The sequence below is a fragment of the Anas acuta genome, chromosome 23, assembly GCF_963932015.1.
Source record: "Anas acuta chromosome 23, bAnaAcu1.1, whole genome shotgun sequence".
Lineage (NCBI taxonomy): Eukaryota > Metazoa > Chordata > Aves > Anseriformes > Anatidae > Anas > Anas acuta.
In genome coordinates, this window is record NC_089001.1 from 4,631,074 (window position 1) to 4,651,607 (window position 20,534).

The 20,534-nt window shown below is 57.7% G+C and overlaps 1 protein-coding gene across 5 annotated transcripts in view; it reads left to right on the forward strand.

The window, feature by feature from the left end:
* The window catches only part of IGSF9B (immunoglobulin superfamily member 9B), a 51,596-nt gene that overhangs the window by 20,201 nt on the left and 10,861 nt on the right, over positions 1-20,534 (forward strand). The window contains exons 11-21 of one of the 5 annotated variants that reach the window (XR_011089605.1): positions 989-1,139; positions 1,473-1,596; positions 4,354-4,529; positions 5,279-5,505; positions 5,626-5,710; positions 7,293-7,454; positions 8,209-8,254; positions 9,601-11,232; positions 11,693-12,030; positions 12,824-12,869; positions 20,029-20,119. Coding sequence is in view for 4 of the 5 variants with exons in the window: in XM_068659152.1 (XP_068515253.1) it covers positions 989-1,139; positions 1,473-1,596; positions 4,354-4,529; positions 5,279-5,505; positions 5,626-5,710; positions 7,293-7,454; positions 8,209-8,254; positions 9,601-11,232; positions 20,029-20,150 (2,725 nt within the window). In the remaining variant the exon portion in view is untranslated. Of the gene's footprint in view, positions 1-988; positions 1,140-1,472; positions 1,597-4,353; positions 4,530-5,278; positions 5,506-5,625; positions 5,711-7,292; positions 7,455-8,208; positions 8,255-9,600; positions 11,233-11,373; positions 11,654-11,692; positions 12,031-12,823; positions 12,870-20,028; positions 20,151-20,534 lie in introns of those variants that run through there. The other 4 variants (XM_068659156.1, XM_068659152.1, XM_068659153.1 and 1 more) reach the window with 4 other exon arrangements.

The following is a 20,534-nucleotide window of genomic DNA, read 5'->3' on the forward strand; positions in this document are numbered from 1 at the left end:
CCTGGAATTTGTTAGCTCTTTTAGTTTTCTTATCGATCTTTTTTTTTCCTTCCTTCCCCACCCCCTTCTTATTTAGGTTTCTTTCCAACCCCTTTTGTGCTTTCTGGCCCTCCTCCTCACATCACGGCTTTGGGCTTTTCCTTCCCTGGCTTCAGCCAGGGCTGGTTCGGGCTGAGAGGAGTTTCCCAGGGAAAGAAGAAAGCTCCCTGCCAGCCCCCGGGAGCTGACCTGCCTCCTCCTGAAGGACCCCACAAGACCTGGGCTGGGCACCAGTAACCCCGTGCCCATCCGCTCCCCCTGCACAGGAGCAGGCTGCGTGCAGGTGCTGCAGGTCCCTGGAGCCCATCAGTGGGATCCACGCATGAAAAACAGCTGAAGAGGACTGGGAGCGACGTGGGATTTGCACAGCTTCAGATAATGGGCAGGAACACGAGTTCTTACAAGATCCATCCTTTCCGCTCGGCTTGAGAGCTGCCAGGCACCTTCGTGCACGTCAGCTTCCCACATCCCCGGGGTCCCTCCTGCCGAAACCTCTGCCAGGAGCAGTCCTGCCTCTCCTCTGCTGGCTGGGGGCGAGAAGGGACATTGGGACATCTCCTGGGGGCAGGCACCCACCTTGCAGGGTGTTCTCTGGGGACAGCTGGTGCGCCGTCCCCAAGCAGCGGTGGCAGTTTCAGCTTTGGATGCTGGAGACTTGAGTTCTTGCGAAGGTCTCGGTGCCCGTCCGAGTGCCGCGGGGTTTTTCCGCTCGTGTCCGGGTTATGATCACCAGCCCCCGTCCGCATGTCTGTTGCGTTGCCGTGCCGGGTCCTCTCTCAAAATCGGGGAGACCTCGCGGGGAGCCGAGAGCCCTGCTCGTGGTGGTGCCCTGTAGGCCTTGCAGATAGCTCAGATACCGCGTTGCCGCCTCGCCCTGCTCGGCGTGCTGCTGAGTTGTGTTTTTTTTTTTTTTCTCTCTTTGCCTCACTCCCCCTGCTCCTTGCCCAAGGTAGGGAAGCCCAGCAGGAGCAAGCACAACACGCTGCCCGGCGGCACCCTGCAGATCCGCTCCCTCGGCAAGGACGACCATGGCGAGTGGGAGTGCGTCGCCACCAACGTCGTCGCAAGCATTACTGCCAGCACTCACCTTACAGTCGTAGGTACGGGCAGGAGGGGGCCACGGGGCCTTGGGGACAGCTAGTGGCAGGCACTGTGTGCTCCTGGGTTGCCACACATGGGGTAGGGATGCTTCCCGTGATGAGCAATGACTATAATTTTCCGGTGGTGCTGCATTCTCTGTTCCTTTATTTTGGCCACCTGCGCGTGTGGATTAGCAGAAATCCTGCATGAAACAAAGGCTTTCCTATTTCGGAGCCCCCCCCCTTCATATCCTGGCTGGAAGCAAATCCTTCCCAGGAGCTGTAGGGCTGCATTAATGCCCGCAATCCCTCCCGTGCCCCTGCTCCTGCTGCAACCCGTCTCTCTCCCCGCAGGCACAAGCCCTCATGCCCCCACCAGTGTGCATGTAGTGGTTGCCATGACCTCTGCCAACGTCTCCTGGGAGCCCGGCTACGACGGTGGATACGAGCAGACTTTCTCAGTTTGGTACGGCCCTCTGTGAGTCATCCCCGCATGCTTTGCTCTCTGCTTCTTTTCCTTCCTAGCCGACCCCAGCTTCCAGCAGCGGGGCCGTGCCGTGGCGGGGGGGGGGACGGGTGGCGATGGGCGGCGCGCCTGGGCTGTGCCGTGGCGAGGGGTAGAGCCCCCGATGCCCTGGTGCAAGCCCCAGCCCTGAGATGGGAGGGATGGGAGGGTGGAGGTGGTGCAGCTTTTTTCCATTTTTTTCCATTTTTTTCCCCTTTTTCTGAGTGCAGAGGAGCTGCTGGCACTGCAGTCCCCTCCAGTGCCTCGGAGACAGGCAGCGGTAGTGCTGGAGGTCTCCCGTGTTCCCTTTCCCTTTTGTGCTAGCCACTACATCTGTCCGCCCCAGCAAATTCTGTTCTGCTTACAAGGGGAGACGCTTTGCATTCATGTAACTTTGCCTCTGGCATCTAATTTCAAGATAAACTGTTTATGAAGCTTAGCAGCCACGGAGAGGATGGCAAATGCAATCTTTAGAGAGTGCCTCCTGAAGAAATGTGACTAAGCAGAAACGAGCTCTCCCTCCTCTCTGACTCCCCGGGGGCTGCTAAATCCCAGCTGAGCGTGCGAGCAGCCGCTGTTTAGTGCTGGCCAGGAGACCTCGCTCCCTTTAGCTGCTGGTACCCAAAGCAAAGAGGCAAATCCTGCCTTCCCACGGCAGGGAGGGCAAAACGGAGCTGCAGCAAGGTCAGGCTCTTCTCCAGGCTCTGCACTCGTCGTCCTTCTCCTCTGAAGAGCCGTCCTTTGAAATGCGGAGGGGCCGGCGCCTTGCCTTTCACAGGCTGCTGCTGACGTCCTCCTCCGCTTCTTCAGCCTTTCTTCTCGCTCCCTTTCTCTCCTTCCTTTCCTTAATTTGCCCAGATGGGGTCTGCTGATAGAGTGGGGGTTGGAGAGATGCCGCCTGTAATGAATTCTGTTCTCCGGGCTGAGGGCAGGCTCAACGCTCGCACGGTGGGGCCGGATAATTGTGTCGGGAGACAGAGGGCAGGAGATGGGAGAAATTGAACGAGCGGAAGAGAAAAATGAGGGAGCGAGTGGGGAGGAGTGCGTGGAGCGGTGCAGACCTCACGTAGCTGCCTCTGAAAGCGTCCTTGGGAAGGACGGATCTGACCTCCCTGCTCCTGAGACGTGCCTCACCTTGGAGGGAGGTGGCAGCTGCTGCTCTCGCCGCCTGCCCAGCCCTCTTTTCTCCAGCCCCCACACAAAAAGAGAGGCAGCCAGGGGCAGGGAAGGGCGTTAGGAAATTTGCAGGGTGCTGGGGGGAGCCCCAGAAGGAGGGAGAGACCCATCTTGTCCTGGCTGTAGGATGGGAGTCCTTGGGTTCAGAGAGCCCAGGAGAGATGGGGATGGGGATGGCGCTGGGGGTGAAGGTGACAGAGCTGCTCCTCACTTGGGTGCTGCTCTCCTGGCTTTATTTTGGTGCTATCCAGAGAGCTGGCTGGCCAGTGGTCACATATTTTCCTCCATGCTGCGGTGCAGGATTCTCAAGCAAAGCATTGCTTCACCTCCTGCTTCTGCAGTTGCTGCAAATGCTGTTCCTGCTCCTGACACAGCCAGGGCCACCGGAGCATCCCATCTGTGTGTCCATGCCCCCTCGGCGAGGGCGTTCTCCCCCAGCTGGGGCGCTGAGCATTGCACCTACCATCCGCACTCCCTGCCCACTGCAGCACCCGGGAGCAGGGCTGCGATGGCATTGGGATTAAATACTGCGGGGTCACCTGCCCTGGGTGCCAGGCAGCCCCCACCAGAGCCGTGGTGATTTTGGGGCTTTCCTGCCCGCAGCTGTTGGGTTTGGTCAAAGCACTCTGCACATGCATGGCTCTCTGCCAGCCTGCTTCTCTCCATAGCTTGCTGCTGCCTCACCTTTTGCTCCCTTTACAGCGGCATTACTCGTCTTTGCTCCGGCTCTTCCTACCCAGTGGGTTTCCCTGGCAGTGCACTGATGGCCATAGATGTGCCCGCAGAACTATGCAGAGCAGGCCTGCTGCAGTAATCTTTCCCAAATCCTCTGTGGACACGACAAAAACCTGCAGACCAGGGCTGGGGCTCGCTGGAGCATCTCTCTAGGACATGCATGGGGTTCGGTGATATTGGCTGTGTCACTGCAGTGCAGGGGTGCTGCTCTGAGACATGGGGCTCATTCGCCAGGGGGCTTCCTATGACTTGGAGGTGGATGTGTGGGGTGGTTCTGGGTGCAGAAAAAAGCCCTGAGTTTTTTGGTTAGACCCTTGGCAAAAGCGGTGAGGTAGTTAACTGCCTCCTGTGGGATTATATGTGCAGGGATGCAGCTAAGGGGATGCTGCTTTGCTCTGGCTTGGGAATTGTTGAGGTATAAATGAGAACAGAGCCCACCACTTTTGCATCACTTAAAGTGAAAAAATAACCAAATTTGCCCTTTTGCCTTTGGGATCTGATGGAGATAACCCTTAGAGAGGGGCTGCTGGCCGTGCTTTTGTACATGACCCTGCCCTGAGGGCACAGGGGCTACAAGACAGCAGGGAGGGCTGGTAGCAGTGCCATGGCGTGATGGGATGGTGCTCCAGGTCCTCGTGTGCGCTGACCCTGAGCCAGCTCTCGGGTGGCGAGCGTCAGCGCCACGTCCATGCACATCGCTGCTGCCAAACCAAACCATCTCTCGGGACGGCTCCATTTTCACTCCAGAAGTTAACGCGACGTCTTCGTCCTGCCGGTCGGAGGCACCTTCCCTGAGGATGCTCCCCTCTCTCTTGGCAGGGTGAAGAGAGCCCAGTTTGGCCCCCACGACTGGCTGTCTCTCCCCGTGCCAGCTGGTTCCAGCTGGCTCCTGGTGGATACCTTGGAACCGGAGACCGCGTACCAGTTCAGCGTCTTGGCTCAAAACAAGCTGGGCACCAGCTCCTTCAGTGAGGTGGTCACTGTGAACACTCTAGGTGGGTCCTCATAAACACGTGGGGTGAGGGGGTTTCGGGAGGCCTGCAGAGCTGGGAGCTGGCTCCTTGCCACGTGTCCTGCCTGCTGGGATGGAGCTGGTGGCTGGCAGCAGTGGGTTTCCAGCCACAGGGGTATTTTTTGGAGCGTCCTGGATGAAACCTGGGGGCTTTGCCAGATGCTCAGGACACCTAAAAGCTTGTCCTGATGGTTCAGGGGAGCTGTGCTGGTCACCTTACAGATCTTCCTTAGGTTCATCTGGGGTCAGGAGTTATTAACAGAGCACAAAGCCACTTGCGTGCAGCTCAGAGCGGGAGCATCACAAAGGGCCTTGTGCTTGGGTACCCGCCTGGGGGCTGCCTCGCAAGTAGGTCGGGGGAGGAGGAGGCTTTGTGATGCTGTGCCCCTGTTTGTAGTCAGAGCATCTTTAGTCCTTCCCCTTTTTAGAAAGCCGCTTTTGTGTCTCTGAGACAAGAGCATGTGCTGAGACATGTCCTGACCTGGGAGGAGGGAGCTGCTGCTGTGGTCACAGTCTGTCTGTGCCGGTGCCAGCATGTGGGAGGGATCCCGGCACGCTGCTGTTGTGCAGGCTCACCTGCACCTTGCTGGACACCCTGTGCAGGTGCACGAGGAGCCCCTGCTCCGAAATACAAGGGAGAGATCGTGGCTATCACCCCGGGGAGGAGAGCATCCTCTGGGCTTCCCTTACCCCCAGCTCAAAGGCGCCTTGTCCCATCCTCCCTGTCCGCAGCATTCCCTGTAACAACTCCAGAGCCTCTGGTGTTGGTTACCCCACCGAGGTGCCTCACAGCCAACCGGACACAGCAAGGCGTCCTCCTGTCGTGGCTCCCTCCTGCCAACCACAGCTTTCCCATCGACCGCTACATCATGGAGTTCCGCGTCGGGGAGAGGTGGGAGATCTTGGACGATGCCATCCTCGGGACCGAGAGCGAGTTTTTTGCCAAGGACTTGTCCCAGGTGAGCGGGGACCGACCCGACGCTGCTCCGGCAGCGTGCAGGCATCGCACTGCCTGCTGTGGCCCTGGGGAGGTGCTTTTTGGGGTGCTGTCCTTCTGACGGATGTGCTTGGTGTTTCAGGACACTTGGTACGAGTTCCGTGTCCTGGCGGTCATGCAGGATCTCATCAGCGAACCCAGTAACGTTGCTGGCGTGTCCAGCACAGGTAAGGGGTGCTGCTTCCTCCTCCCTCCCCGTGCCTGGTGGCTGTGGGACCATTTCTGCTGGCTGCAGCTGGTGCCGTGCCTGGGTGGTGCACCAGCAGCCATGGGTTGGGAGCACTGGGTTTGTGTTTTTTGCCTGAGAACCCTGGCTGTGAGCTGGGCTGATGGGTGTGGGCTTTGGGTTAGTGTCCCAGCACGCAGCTGCTGCCTTTCTGATTGCAGGAAGCCTTCGTTTTGGACTCAGTGCTGGAAATGAGCACTGCAGTGCAGGGGCTGATGCTGGCAGGGCTTTCCACAGCCAAGGGGAGATCTGGGAGGTGGGGGGAGAAGCTGGGGCCCTCCCAGCAGGAGTGGAGCAGGGTGCTGAGAGCAGGCGAGGACAACCCCTCGGTTATTCCTTCCTGACGGGTGCGGTGCGGCATCCCTCAGAGCAGAGGGGCAGCTCGGCTCTATGGGGTGCCCTGAGAACAAAGCTGGGAGCCGGGCGCTGCGCAGCCTAGAAATGGAAATGAAAGGTGCAGAGAGGGAAACGCAGCACTGCAGTGCGGTGTCTGAGAGGGGAAAAAAAAAAAAAAACAAAACCACAAAACACAGCAGAGCTTTGCAGTAGGAGATGGAGACTCGCTGCAGCGTGTCCCCTGCACCCCGGTGCAGCTCGGAGGAGCGATTTTCAGCCAGGGCCAGGCAGAGCAGGGGATGGCCATGGTAAGGGAAGGTCTGCAGGAGGAGAGGATGTGATGAGCTGCTAGTATGGCTTTCCTGGAAAAAAACGAGGAGCCGCCCAGCTCGGCTGCGCGCAGGCATGAAGCGGTCTCTCTCTGCCCCCAAGTGGTGCTGGCGCGATGCAGGGAGCCTGCTCACTGCCCTCCCAGAGCTGCTGCTCTCCTCTTGCACGATGTTTCTGATGGGGTTTGACAGCTCAGGGTGCACGGAGCCAGCTGCAGCCTCAGGGTGTGCGTGTGCCCCAGCCCTCCTGGGCTGCTCTCTGCGGCTGAGCGCCGGTGCTCCCGGCAGGTGGATGCGCACTGACCCCATGCGGGTACGTGGCAGGGGCACTGGTGTGTGCAGGATGCAATAACCACTCCTGTGTCTGCAAACAGAGGCAGCTAAATAAGCTCTGGTGGTGGTTCGGATTCAGTCATGGCCAGTGGAGTGGTGCGGTGAGGGCTCGGAGAGAGATACCTGGTGCTGCTGCAGCTGCAGTTGGTTATTATAGGAAGGGGAATAACTGTGGGTGTTGTGCAGCTGTGTTCATCCGTGCATAACCGTGCATTTGTGTGCTGTGAGCACTTTTTCCTGCTGTGTCCATCACCAGAGACAAAGGGTCCATCTCGTGTGAGGTCACCAAATTACTCGGTGTCAGCCTGCAGCAGTGTTCACAGGTCTCCCCACATGGGCTCGGTTTAAGGCAGGGTTTTTGCTTCAAGGTTATCCTCAGTACCAGGAGCGAGCGAGTTGCCTTGCGTCAGGACAGCTTTGCCCTTCAGACTGCAGTTGATCCCCTAGGGAGAAGCAGCAGGCAGGAGCGCGTGCGTGTCTAACACCTGATGGCTGTTATTTATATTTTCTTTTATTTTTCCCCAGACGTATTCCCTCAGCCTGACCTGACGGACGAGGGTTTAGCCCGCCCGGTGCTGGCTGGCATCGTCGCCACCATCTGCTTCCTGGCTGCTGCCATCCTCTTCAGCACACTCGCCGCCTGCTTCGTCAACAAGCAACGCAAACGCAAACTCAAGCGCAAGAAAGGTGAGCCCGGCCCCGGCGTGCCTCCCTCCTCCCTCCTGTCTCCTCGTTGTTCCTCTCCTCCTCCTCCTCCCTGGTTGTGTTGTGGTGGTAATGTTCTTCCCTGTCTGTCTCTTCTTCCACCCGTGCGCGTCTTCAGGTGAAGCCCTGACTTCATCCCCCAGCTGTGCCTGAAAGCGCCCGTGGTCGGGAGTGGGAGAGGAAGGGTGGGTGAAGAGGCGGCAGAGAAACCCTAGCCTGGGATGTCCGAGGGCGTGCTTTGGTGTGGTGACAACTCCTAGAGCTTGGGGGCTAGGGCTGGGATGTCCCCTTGGCCGGGGAGGGGACCGTGACCCTCCCCGAGGTCCCCCTGGTGCTGGGCTCTGCCTCGCCTGCGTGGGCAGTGCCCGACGGCTGCGCTAGGCTAGAGAAGACCCCATGAAGGAGACTCCGCCGCCCCGTTTCCCTAAAGCTGGGACTGCAGCCGCCTTGCAGGAGCACCCGGTAGGGAAACCACCACCCGTCCAGGCGGCCGGGGGGCTGGAGAGGGCAGGGGAATGGGCTCCTTCGCCTCTAGCGTGCGAGACTGCGGCCGCAGCACTGATAGGAAACTGTGACGGGAGCCGTGTGTTGTCAGCAACCATTAAAGCACTGGAGCGATGAAACCTTGGCCTCTTGTTGAGTGTCTTCTTTTGTGGTTGTGATGTTGTTTGTCTCTCTCTGTCTTGTTGCGCCTCCTTAGCGTTCTCTCTTCTTTCCCCTTTTTATTCTCTTCCAGACCCTCCTCTCTCGATAACCCACTGCAGGAAGAGTTTGGAGTCCCCGTAAGTATCTGTCTTAGCTGCGGCACCAGGCTGTGGGTCTTCACGGTGCCTCTTTCTACAGTTGTTGCAAAGGTCAAATGGCAATGTCTGGCCTTGTTTTATTGCTGCTGATGGTTTGGTTTTCGTGTTCCCTGAACTTGTGGGAACAGAACGGTTCGCAAGAGACAAACAGGCTTTGGAGCAGAAAGCAGCAGGGACAAACACAGCAAACTTTAGGACTTTAAGGGACGACCGGTGGATCTGTACACCTTGACCAGGTGGAAAGGAATTACACGCCCGGCTTGAAGTGGCTCCTCAGGAAACGGGCTACTGCTGCGTACGGAGTCCTTCATGCAAGCCCAGAGTAGTTTTGAGTTGTGCTGTTTGTTTTTTCTTGGGAAATTCAGACTCTTAACTGCATATCTTGTCATTTCCCATGAAGAATCTCCTGCCAAAGCCTCTTTCCACGTGTGCCCAAAGGCTGTGGATTGTGATGCTGCGCTAGCCACAACTCTTAAGAGCCTGTCAAAAGAATTATAGGTACTAAACAGTGGGAACATCTTCCTGATGTGAGTGCAAGAAAGAGTCTGAGGTGTGGACTCCTCATGCTTAGTCTCCTGGACAGCTGCAAAATGTCCCAGTGCTGGTGGATCTTAGTCTTGCTCTTCTCAGTTCGTCCACGGCACTGAAATACCGTGCCCACACCATCTCTGTTGGATCTGCTACCTTTTGCCCTTCAATCCTGTTTGTCCAAGGCTTTCTGACTAGGGATGCTGTTCTGATGTTTGTCTTCCCCTGCCACCTCTGTGTCTTTTGAGGCTCTCAGCCTTAAATTTGAGTACTCAGAATGGGGGAAAAAGTTGATTTAATATCATCTGTCGGCAGCTCCAAGTGAGATGCTGAGGTCTGCAGGAGGGGATGCTTGTCTGCCATCCCTCTGGAGCCCTAAAAATCGGGGAGCACCTCCTCTTGGGGGCTTCCCCAGGTGTGGGTAGCTCAGGTGAACGTAGAAAACTTTTGAAGGAGTTGGAAGTGAGCTCGGGATCTGTCTTTCATTCTGGTGGGACTGTGGAGCTTGTTGCAAGGCACTGGAGTGAACTGCCTGCCCTAAGGGGGATGGTGTACCCGAGGAGCAGGTATGATGTGTGGTGCTTCTGGCTCCTCTCTTCCACTTGCTTCTTGCAGCCTTTGTTGGAGCTGGGCAAGGCTCTGCCGTCTTGGTAGTCCCCACAAATTTCTTCTAGCAGTTCCTCCTTGGAGAGCCGGTAATGCTTTGTTTTCCGGATCCAGCAGCTCTTCTGGGCGAGAAGGGCTCCTTTCCCCTCGGTGACCGCCCCCTCTCTCGGTTTTTCTCCCCTGTGGTCCAGGTTGTCTTCCGGCAAGGTGAGTCCCGAGAGCATCCGCACGCTCCGTCCCCCCTCCGAGTCCTCCGACGACCAAGGCCCGCAGGCCAAGCGGATGCTGAGCCCCACCAAGGAGAAGGAGCTCTCCCTCTACAAGAAGACCAAGCGGGCCATCAGCAGCAAGAAGTACAGCGTCTCCAAGGCGGAGGCCGAAGCTGAGGCCACCACCCCCATCGAGCTCATCAGCCGCGGGCCGGACGGCCGCTTCGTCATGGACCCGGCCGAGATGGAGCCCTCCCTGAAGACGCGGCGGATCGAGGGCTTCCCCTTCGTGGAGGAGACGGACATGTACCCCGAATTCCGGCAGTCGGACGAGGAGAACGACGACCCCGTCGTCCCCGCCTCCGTCACGGCCCTCAAAGCCCAGCTCACCCCTCTCTCCTCCAGCCAGGAGTCCTACCTTCAGCCACCAGCATACAGCCCCCGGTTCCACCGGGCGCTGGAGGGTCCCGGCGCCCTGCAGCCCACCGGCCAGGCTCGCCCACCGGCCCCCCGGGCTTTCCACCACCAATTTTACGGTTACCTCAGCAGCAGCAGCCCCGGGGAGGTGGACCCGCCGCCCTTCTACATGCCAGAAGTCAGCCCGCTCAGCTCGGTCATGTCCTCCCCGCCTCTGCACCCCGAGGGACCCTTCGGACACCCCACCATCCCCGAGGAGAACGGGGAGAACGCCTCTAACAGCACGCTGCCCCTGGCCCAGACCCCCACGGGGGGCCGGTCCCCCGAGCCCTGGGGCAGGGCCGAATTCCCCTTCGGCAGCCTGGAGGCGTCCCCCGCGGCGTTCCCCCCCCAGCTCCAGCAGTGCGAGGCGGCCGAGGGCTCCCAGCCCACCGGTTGTCTTCCTCGGGGGCCGCCCCCTTCCTCTCTCCAGGTTGTCCCCGCGTCCTACCCGGGCATCCTGCCCCTGGAGGCACCAAAGAGTTGGACTGGCAAGTCACCCGGCAGGGGCCAACCCTCCGTGCCCCCCACCACCACCACCAAGTGGCAGGACAAACCTATGCAACCCATGGGATGTCAAGGGCAGCTAAGACATACCAGTCAAGGTATGGGCATACCCGTGTTGCCTTACCACGAACCGTCCGAGCCCGTCGGCCACAGCGGCACAAGCACATTCAGCCTGGACACCAGGTGGTACGAGCCCCAACCCCGACCTCGGCCCAGCCCTCGGCAGGCCAGGAGGGCTGAGCCCAGTTTACATCAGGTGGTGCTACAACCTTCGAGGCTTTCTCCTCTGACCCAAAGCCCCCTCAGCTCCCGCAACAGCTCCCCGGAGCTGACCGCCCGCGCCCGGCCCCGGCCGGGGCTCATCCAGCAGGCGGAGGTGTCGGAGATCACCCTGCAGCCCCCCGCGGCGGTCAGCTTCTCCCGCAAGTCCACGCCGTCGACCGGATCCCCCGCGCCGAGCAGCCGGGGAGAGAGCCCCAGCTACCGACCCGCCACGGCCTTCACCCCCCTGGCCACCGGCTATTCAGGCTCCCAGGGCTCCTCCCTGCCCGCGGACACCATGGATGTTTTCGGAGACATCCCTTCTCCGAGGAGGGCTAGCGAGGAGATCCTCAGACCGGAGCCCACATCGACAACGGTAGCCACCACGGGGTAAGTGTGTGAGACCCCGTGGTCCCCCCCTCCCCGCCCAAAAAAAACCCCTTGCCCCCGGCCCCCTCCCGGCTTTCCTGCCCTGCCTCACCCCCCCAGTCCCTCTGCCCCCTTCCCCACCATCATCATCCCAACTCGTAGGGTCGCTCTGGGTACGCTGCAGCATCCCTTTTGGAGATGGCGTCCCGCGGGCTTTGCTAGGACGTGGCTCTGAAGAGGCTCGTGCTGCGGGCGCAGGGTGCATGGCCGCTGCCCGAGCCGGCTCGGGGTTAGGCAGGCGGCCTTCCCGGTGCTGCCGGCGCGCTTTCCTCCTCCCCGACCTCTCACGTGGGAACCGGGAGCTCTGTGACTCGGGCTGCGGGCCGTCTGCCAGGCTGGCAAAGACCTGGGCCACCGGGCCCGGCTCCCGGCTCGCCTAGGTAAGTGTCCTGGTGTCACCGGCGGTTGTTTCCTCTTCTAGCTGCTGGCTCTTGGCTTTCTTCGAACGTTAGGGCCGCCGCGCCTTTGTCTTCCTTCTGTTCCTTCCTTCCCGCGGAGTCTAGAGAGCTTTAATGCATGACAGAAACAGCTATAAAAGTCACCGCCCCATCTGCAAAAGGGATGCTGCAGCCCCAGGACGCGGGCAGGGAGAGATCGAGGACTTAGCCCCACCAGCAGCATGTCAGGAGAGGAAAAAAAAAAACACAAAACACAAAACCAAAAACCCCAGCGGAAATCAGGAGGCCGCCGGCACGCTCAGATCCTGCCCTAAAGAGGGATGTGGCTGCACTAGACAGACAGTAGCGGCTGGTTTTCCAGGTACCAGGGTTGCTCCAGGCAAAAGCGTCTTTCTCTTTCTGTATTTCTCCTCTCTCCCTCCGTCTCTTTCACAGCACCCTAGATCCCGTAGCCGTGCTTTCGTTCCATCCTTTCGTCTCGCTTCATTTCGGCTTGTTGTGTTGGGGGGGCCGAACCCCTCGGCTCGCGGTGGAGCCGGGGCACCCAGCCCCATGTGCCGGCGCGGTCGGAGGCGTTCGGAGAAGAGCCGTGGTTTTTTGGGGAGGGGGGAGGCAGCCTTTCACCCCGCAGCGCCCTCCGCATTTCACTCCCACCCTCTGGTACCTGGAAGCGTTATGGCCTTAGGAAATCCCTCCGGCACGGCTGGGGATGGGGTGCGTAGGGTGCAGGAGGGCTCACGGGAGAGGCTGGGGAGGGAGAAGACCTGAAGGAGCCTGAGATGACTTCTGCGTGGCTTTTTTGGGAAGGCAGATCCGTAGCGATGCAGGCACGCACGGTCACGTAGGTCCATGTCTCCACGCAGTCTCAGAGCCAGGGCGCCCCGAGGAGCTCCAGGTGCAGGACAAGTCTGTGTTAGAGCACTGTTGTCCGTGCTTTTATGCAGTGTATCCATTCGCTTCGTCGATTTATTATTTTTGTTCTTTTTCCTTTCTCTTCTGTTTCTTTCCCCCTTTCTTCTCCAGCCTTGTTTCGTTTGTGTTTCAGTTCGGTTTCTTTCCCTCCTTTTTCCTTTGGAGTTGTTGACGTGCTGATGTGTTGCGGAGCTCGGCTCCTTGCGGGTGTTGATAACTGCTTTGTTTTTGATTAATCTCAGCTATCTGGGCAGTGTTGTCGAGACAAGCTTCTCCTCAGCTCAATAGGTAAGGGTGATCCATGTCCGAAAGGATGGTGTGGGCGCTGTGGAGGGTGGCCGGGAGCGGGGCATGAGAGGGGACATGGAAGGGGCTTTTCCAATACCATCTCTTCCTTTAAAGGGGAATAAGGAATTGTCAAACACTAGGCAACACCTCTGGACGCACAGTCTCTGTGGCTTTTGGGTTTCCCCTCTCCCTTTGGGGAGGCAGCGTGGCTGGAGAGCCCGGTGGTGCAGCTGTGTTGGGCGCGGTGATGCTCGTGTGTGTGTGTGTGCTGGGGCTCGCCGAGCTGGCATCTGCCCATGGCTGTGGCTTCTTTGGCACAGGATGATGCTAGGAGGCACCCCTGGCTCTGGTAGGGCTGGTGTTGGCGAGGCGTGTGCTGGGACCTGCTTTCTCCAAAGCCTGGAGTCCTGCACCTTTAGCCAGATGAAATAACTTCTTACAGGACAAGCCGGCTCCTAATGGTGCTCCTGGGCTGCAGCTCCAGAATAAGTCCCCAGTTCTGTTCCAGAAAATGGAGAGTTTTGGTTATCTTGGATCTATTTCCTTCTTCCCAAGGTTTATTTATCATAGAAAGTGAGAGAAGCCTTTTTTTCAAGGTAGACTTTATGGTTGGCAGCAGTGTACCTACAGTTTGAGGCCTCCAGCGAGGTGTTTCATCCTTCCCGTGGCAAATGTAGTTGTAGTGAAAGCCCTCCCTCTCCGAAATGCTCCTTGGAGAAATCTGTAAGACTTATTCTGACCCAGTTGTAATTAAACAGCCCTAAGCAAATCTGGAAAGATTCTCCCAAGAAAATACCTCTCCGGGGCTCCCCTGGTGGGGCTGCTTTTCTAGAAGGCCACGGGCATCCCTGGAGCAGCAATGGAGCAGTCTGGAGATGGTTTCCTGACCCTATAAGCAGATAACTTCTGCATTTTCCCCCTTTTCACTAAAACTGATAAAATCAGGTGGGATAAATCTCATTCCCTGCCCAGGAAAGCAGAACACTGACCCATTGCGCTGTCAGCCAGGCTGGTTATGAAAGGAGAGCTGGGATCGCGGATGGGATGGTTTGTGGGACCTGGCCATGCCCAAGCCTTTTTAGGACTGGTCTTCAAAAACTGAAGCTTGCAGCCTTGGATGGGAAGAGTCAAGGTCTTGGCTGATGCTCCTTGAACACCTTGAGGAGCCTTGCAGGAGTGAAAGGGAGCCCTGTGAGAGGGAGGTGAGGTGCCTGGGGAAATGGGGTGGATATTTCCAGGAGAGAGGAATTTTTCCAGCTCACGGGGAGGTTTGTCCTGGGGTGAGGAGAGCAGTGGGGAAGGGAAGGCAGGAAGGAGTGTTGGATCGTGTGATGGGAGCAGGTATGGGATGTGTGCTCCGTGGAGGAGCCACAAACCTCTGGGCACAGCAAAACCCTTTAAGGTTTGAGCCTTGCGGTCTCCAAAGCTCTTGAGTGCTTGGCACCTTCTGTTCTCCTCTGCTGATCCCAGAGCAGGGTGTCCGATGCAAAGATCCTGCTGAGCCTTGTTAAAACCATCGGGGCTGTGCCAAACTTATTGAGAAAGAGAAGCCCTTGTGGCTGGTTTGTGTCGTCTTTATCCCCAGTGCTTCCCTTAATCCTGGAGACCTGAGCAAATATAGCATCAGCCCAGCCTTGCTCAGTCCCAGCTCGTGTCCCCAGTTGTTGTGGCCCCTGTACAGGTCCCAGTTAGCTCCCATCTGAGCTGGTGGGGTTTGGGGAGCAGGGTCCCATCGTCCAGCAGGACGCTGGCTGAGGAGCAGCCCTGTGTCCTGCTCGGAGTCGCAGGAGCGAGTCCAGAGTCATTATCCAAAAAAAAAAAAAAAGAGAAGCCATAAGGAAAATAAATCTCGCTCTAATAAGCGAGGAATCCTGTAAAGAGCCCAGCCAAGTAATTTCTTGATGATTTGGGGTCGTAAAATTTGTCAGTGGATGCAGAGCATGGGGATTTTGTGCTAGAGCAGCCAGCTTTCTGTACTGCAGCAATAAAAGCTGAGAGGAGGGGAGGGAGAGGCCGTTTGCGAGCTCGGTGGTGCTGGGAGCAGGAGCTGTGGCACGGTGGCTTTTGCTGGTTGAAGCCTGGGTGGTTATTATGGACAAACAGGGATAAATAACGCCGTTTGTGGGCTAGCACGAGCACTTTTTCATCTTCTGCTTGGATGCAGCGTGCGGCAACGCATCCCCGAAGAGGCAAGAGGGCGTTGTTGCCTCCCTGCAGAGGGAAACCCAAAAACCACAGACCAGGCACCAAGCCCCCGCGCCCCTCGGCATCGCAGCCTGCTCTGGGTGGTCTCCCCGGCCCCCCCTGGCCGGGGCAGTGCTGCTGACACCGGGAGCTCGCGGGCTCGGGCGCGTCGGAGCCTCGGGTGACGCAGGGACGGCGGCGCGAGGCATGCGGGAGGAGCAGCAGCCCTCGCTCCCCGCTTGAAAGCAACCAGGTTCCCCTTTAAAGACTGTCCATGTGCTGATCCTCTGCATGTGTTTCATGCCTCCTCCCGCTTGGAGAAGTTGTGAGTCCTCCTGTCTGAGTGCGTTTTTCTTTCCTTTCTTAATTATTATTTCTTTCTTTTCAGTCTCTTTTTTTTTTTCCTTTATATATTTTCTCACTCCTGTTTTTCATTTATCTTCCTCTCTTCCCCCCTTGCTTTCCCCGTGACTATATCCCCATTTTCTCTCTCCGCTCCAGTCCCTTTTTCCCTCGCCCTCTCTCCTCCCTGCTCCTCTCCCGTCAGCATGGTGGAGTCCGTGGTGTAGCTGAGTTGTGCTGTCTGCAGACCTGTAGGAGGGCCCCCCCCTTCTCCGGTGTGCCCCCCGCTCTCACCAGCCCCTTCCACCCTCCGGTGCCGTGGCTGTGCTCTGGGGACAGGGGCCGTGACCGCCGCGTTTCTCCAGCACTGCTCATGCTCAAGGATCTCAAGCGATGCGCAGTGGCATCCCGGGATGGCACCGCTTCAGGGCTGAGGGCGAATTCTCGCTTGCAGGACACCTTGTGGGATCCCACGGGACTCGAGCTCGAGATGGAGCCTCGTGTAGGCAGGTTGGGCGCTTCGCATAAGGAGGACGAAGGGTTGAAAAAGCCTGGCTTGGGGTGTGGTGGGCTCTGGTGATGGCCAAGAGGATGCTCTGACGTGTCCAAGCTGTTCCTGGATGTCGCTGTCTTGGCTCAAGGAGAGGAGGAGGCAGGGGACATCACGCACCATGTCCTTGGATGTCACAGCCTGCGTTTTCTCATGGGTTCCCCCTTGTGGGCTGAAAAGGAGTAGTGATGCTTTCAGGGGCCTTCTCCCTTCATCTTTGCTTTGAATGTGGAAAAAAGTTTGAAGAAGATGTAGCTGAGATACGTGTGGTCGGGGTAACTCCCTATAGCCACCTCCTCCCGTCCTGGGGTGCCCGGAGCTCCCTCAGTACCTTCACAGCCTCTCCAGGACCACATAATTCAGACCCTTTCTCGTTCAGAAGGGCTGTCCTTTGAGGACTTGAGGAAAATGCTGTGCTGGATGTTTCGTGGCATCTCGCAGAAAGCTCAGGAAATTGCGTGTGTTTCTTGAAGCTCCTTTGCTTGGCAATGCACTGAAGTCTCCAGAAGTTCACCCGCCTCCCTCAGCCTCTCATCTGTCGGTGTGCAGGATCTCTCACACACGGGCAGCTGCCCAAAACACCAGCTCTGGGGGCAGGAAGAGGCTTTTGGCTGGGCTTAAAATGAAAATTAATTCCAATGAATCGGAGACCTTTGAAGGAATAAAGGGTGGGTAGCGGAGATAAAATTTGGCTGGTGAGTAGCAGCGCTTCGTCCTCCACTCCATCTCTTCCTTGCCAGAGGTCAGACAGTATTTATAGTGACACATGGGTTCAGTGCGCTCGCTGTTGATATTTGTGTGCATAAATACAAGCCCAATTAGGGAGAACTAGTGGAAACGAGCTCCAGGCAATTTCCTCATAATCCCTTGCGTGAATCTGTCTGGTTTTGTCAACATGCCACAGTCACTAGCAGCTCCTTAGAAGAGGAAAGAATGGAAATAGGGAGAGGCTTTTACGTGTGGAGCTCTAGCAATAGAAATAAAGTTGTTTGGGTGGTGGAAGAGGGATGCTGATGGGCAGTGGCAGGATCTCCGAGCTCTCGTGCATCCAGGGCTTGGTGCATGTGAGCTCCGCAAGCACAGGACTGGAGCTGGAGTAGTTGAGGCTGTGACCCAAATGCAACTGGTGTGCAGTTATCTGTGCCCAGTGGGCATAAAATGGAAAAATAAAGCTTGCTGTTGAATGTTCCTGCAGGAGATACTGCAGGGATGTCCCATGCTGTTGGCTCTTTGGGTCACTGCGGTCTTTCTCCAGGCCAGCACGTGCCCAGGGTGCAGCACAGCGGCTGTCAGCGTTGGTGCAAGTCAGCAGGGAGAGCCCCAGCAGAGCTCGGAGCTGCTGCTGGCAGCATTTCTTGCTGCAGGCTGCCAGCACGTGGCAGCTGGGGCCTTGGGAAGAACACATTTAAGACACATTTAAGCGCAGCGGCTGTACAAGCTTGTAAATGTCTTTCCTACAAGGGAAGGCTTGCGTGGATCCAGCCGGCAGGACTACCAGCTCGTCTAACGAGGTGCTTCATCTTGGGCTGATGTGCTGCTCAGCTGGGAGCTGGAAGAGAGGATCTTCAGGAGCATCTCATCTACGCCTTGATGTCTCTGTTGCGATGGGAGGCATGAAAGGGGCTTTTCTATACCCCAGTTGTTGGGTTCCCATCACATCTGCCATCCCCAGCTGCTTCGTCAAATTATGCTGCGCTTTCCTTGGTGCTCTCCAAAGCTAACAGCAAGAGGGAGAGGCTTTGTAGCCACGTGCATCTTCAAAAACCAACCCCTTCTGCTCCTCGCGGGGGAAAGGAACCCTTGGGAGCTCTCTGCCTGCACCACTCCAGCTGAAGTGTGAGCTGCTCCAGCAGCCGCTTGGGATCTCGGATGGGAAGTGTTGCCTTCGAGCCGTGCTCACACCGATGGTTTGTGGCATGTGTGGAGACTCCAGAGGGAAGCCTTCAGCTGAAGAGGCTCCCCCCAAATCCCTGGGGAAATGAGGGGTCCTGTCCTTCTCGGAGGTCACAGCACTCCTGACTCTGGGTTTGCTCTTGCCAATGCATTCATTGGTTTACATAAAAAGCTCGTATAGCCCAAACCTGTTGGTGTTTTCGGCTTTGGTGGACAGTGCCCTAGCTGGCATCCTTGCCACAATTCTCACTTGATTCTTATCGCCTTCCTCATCTGCAGCAGTGTCAAAAGGGGAAGGTGGGAGTGCCTTGCTGGTGCTGCTGCCATGGGGCTCCTCGCTATTTCCTATGCACACTTTTTTCAGCATACCCTGTGTTTTGAGCCTGTCGTGGTTATTTGCTGCTTCTGGCTTCTTGGACTGGATAATCCGAATTCCTGGAGTGACTAATCCAAAGTGTAATGAATTGGGAACAGAAGAAAAGCATCTTGTGTTTGGGTAGAAGTCAGCCTGTTGAGAAGGGTTTGCCCTCTAGAAGATGTGGGCTCCTGTTCCTGCTGAGTCCCTCTGTAACTGTGCTGGGGATGTGCCACGTACTCGCTCCTTGCTGGTGGCTGACTTGGAACCTGCCCTGGGGAAGAGCTTAGCTCCAGATTTCTGATCCCGATAGCTCTGGAGGCATGAGGAGCCCTGCACAGCCTCAGAGGTGCTGGAGGAGGAGACTTGGAGCACGCTGGCTGCGAGCAGGGGACGGGATGAGCTGGTGTCTGAGCCCTGCCACGAACACAGAAGCCTGAAGACCCAGGAGCTGCTCTCCTCACTATCTGACAGCTCTATCTGCGTGGCTGACCTGGTGACAAGGTTTGGGCACTGACCTGCAGTGACTGGGTTGTTAGACCAGACGTGTGCATCTCCTTCTCTGCAGGGTGGGACGGGGTGAGCGCAGGCTTGTCGGAGGCACACTGCTTCAAATCTCCAGGCTCTCCTCTCTGCCTGGCTTCAGGGGGTGGCTTTGTTGCAATGATAGGTACTTTGTGGATGCTCCCCGTGCCATCTCTGGGCACCTCGTGTGCAGGTTGCTCTGACTCAGATTGATCCCAGATCATTACCTGGGGCTTGGCTGCCTTGACTCAGACTGGCTTGAATGTGTTTGTGCAACTTGGAGAGACATCAAAGTAAAACTTAGGGGGAAGAGAGGGGGGATGCTGTGATGGGTTATAGATGAGAGCTGGACCAGCTGCTCTCCTAAGGAAAAGGTTTTCTTTTACTGCCCTGCTCTCTACAGCAGTCCTACCTTCCACTCCTTGGCCAGGGAAAAACAGGTACAGTGCAGGAAAATAGAGTGAGAGCCCTTTGTGAAGGGGAGACCACTTCACCTCGAGCAGGTTCCTGTACAACAGCTACCTGGGGACTAAGTCTGGGAAACTATTGCTTTTAAATACTGACTCTCCCACCAGAGAAATTGCTGTGAAAACCCCCTCCTTGTCCCTTGCAATGAAATCTTGTTGCTGTTTTTGTCTCCGAGTCCTGGTGCGCCCTGTCCTGCTGGGCCAGAGCATCCAGCTCCTGGCGTCTTGGATTTACAGAGCAGGAGCTCCCGTGCTGCTGTATTCTGTTGTCGCTTCTAGCAGGGACCTGGGAGCGATGTGCTGACCCCAGCTGTGCCCTTCGTGTCCCTGTCTGTTGTGTGGCCCTGTTTCTTCTTTGAGCAGGGCCAGGCAGGATCCCTGCCTCCATCCTGTTTGTTGCGCCGGTGTCACCCGCCCTGTGTCGCGCACGGCCCCAGTCTCGGAGCTGTCGTGCTGCTTCTCCGTCTCCCCCTCCCTCTCCATCCTAAGGGGTTTCCCACTGCTTCCCAAAAATGCCTTATCGGACATGGGATCTGCCCCGTCCTTTGTGTCTAGCGGTGCCGGCGTGGCAGGCAGGTGAGCCGGGTGCCGCACTTGGACTTTGTGACGCAGCCGAGCCGGGGGTGCGAGGGAGGGGACGGTGGCACACACGTGTGGAGCCTCCCGTCTCCTGCAGCGTGTGCCTGGCATGCCTGGCTGGCCGTGCTGCCTCCTCCCGGGCTTCTCACCTTTTCCTTCTCCATGGCAGAGCTGGCTGGGGTCGACCGCCCCCCGCCTGGGACACCCCAAGGTCCGAGCGTGGCCCGGAGCCGCTGACGGCGCGTGTCTGCTTTTCCTTTCTAGAAAACGTCCATCTCCGTCCGGGGACGCTGCTGCACCTGAGAGGCTCGAAGCTCTGAAATACCAGCGGATAAAGAAGCCCAAAAAGTCATCCAAGGGCTCCTCGAAAAACAGAAAACAATCCAGTGAGTGTGAGGACCCCACGGTCCCCAGCAGCGTCCCCTCGGTGCCCCGTGGACAGCTCAGGCTGGTCCCCGCTGGCTCCAGCACTGGGTTGGTCTCTGGGCTCCCTCCTGCCCAGCTCCTGCCTCCCAAATGGATGGCTGCTTGCCCCGTGCGCTGTCCTTCCCCTGCTCCAAACCACATTCCTCTTCCATCCTTTAACATCTACCCATCTCCAGCGGCTTTCTTTAGGATTTTGTGTTCTTTTTCATGCTGCCCAACCTGCTTCTCACATGGCAGAGCCCCCATCCTGACCTCTTCCTCTCTCCACTCCCCTCGAGGTGACCTTCCCCTTCCTCCCTTGTGAACACCCTTTCTCCTTCCAGCCAAAGTCTCCCCCTTCCCCA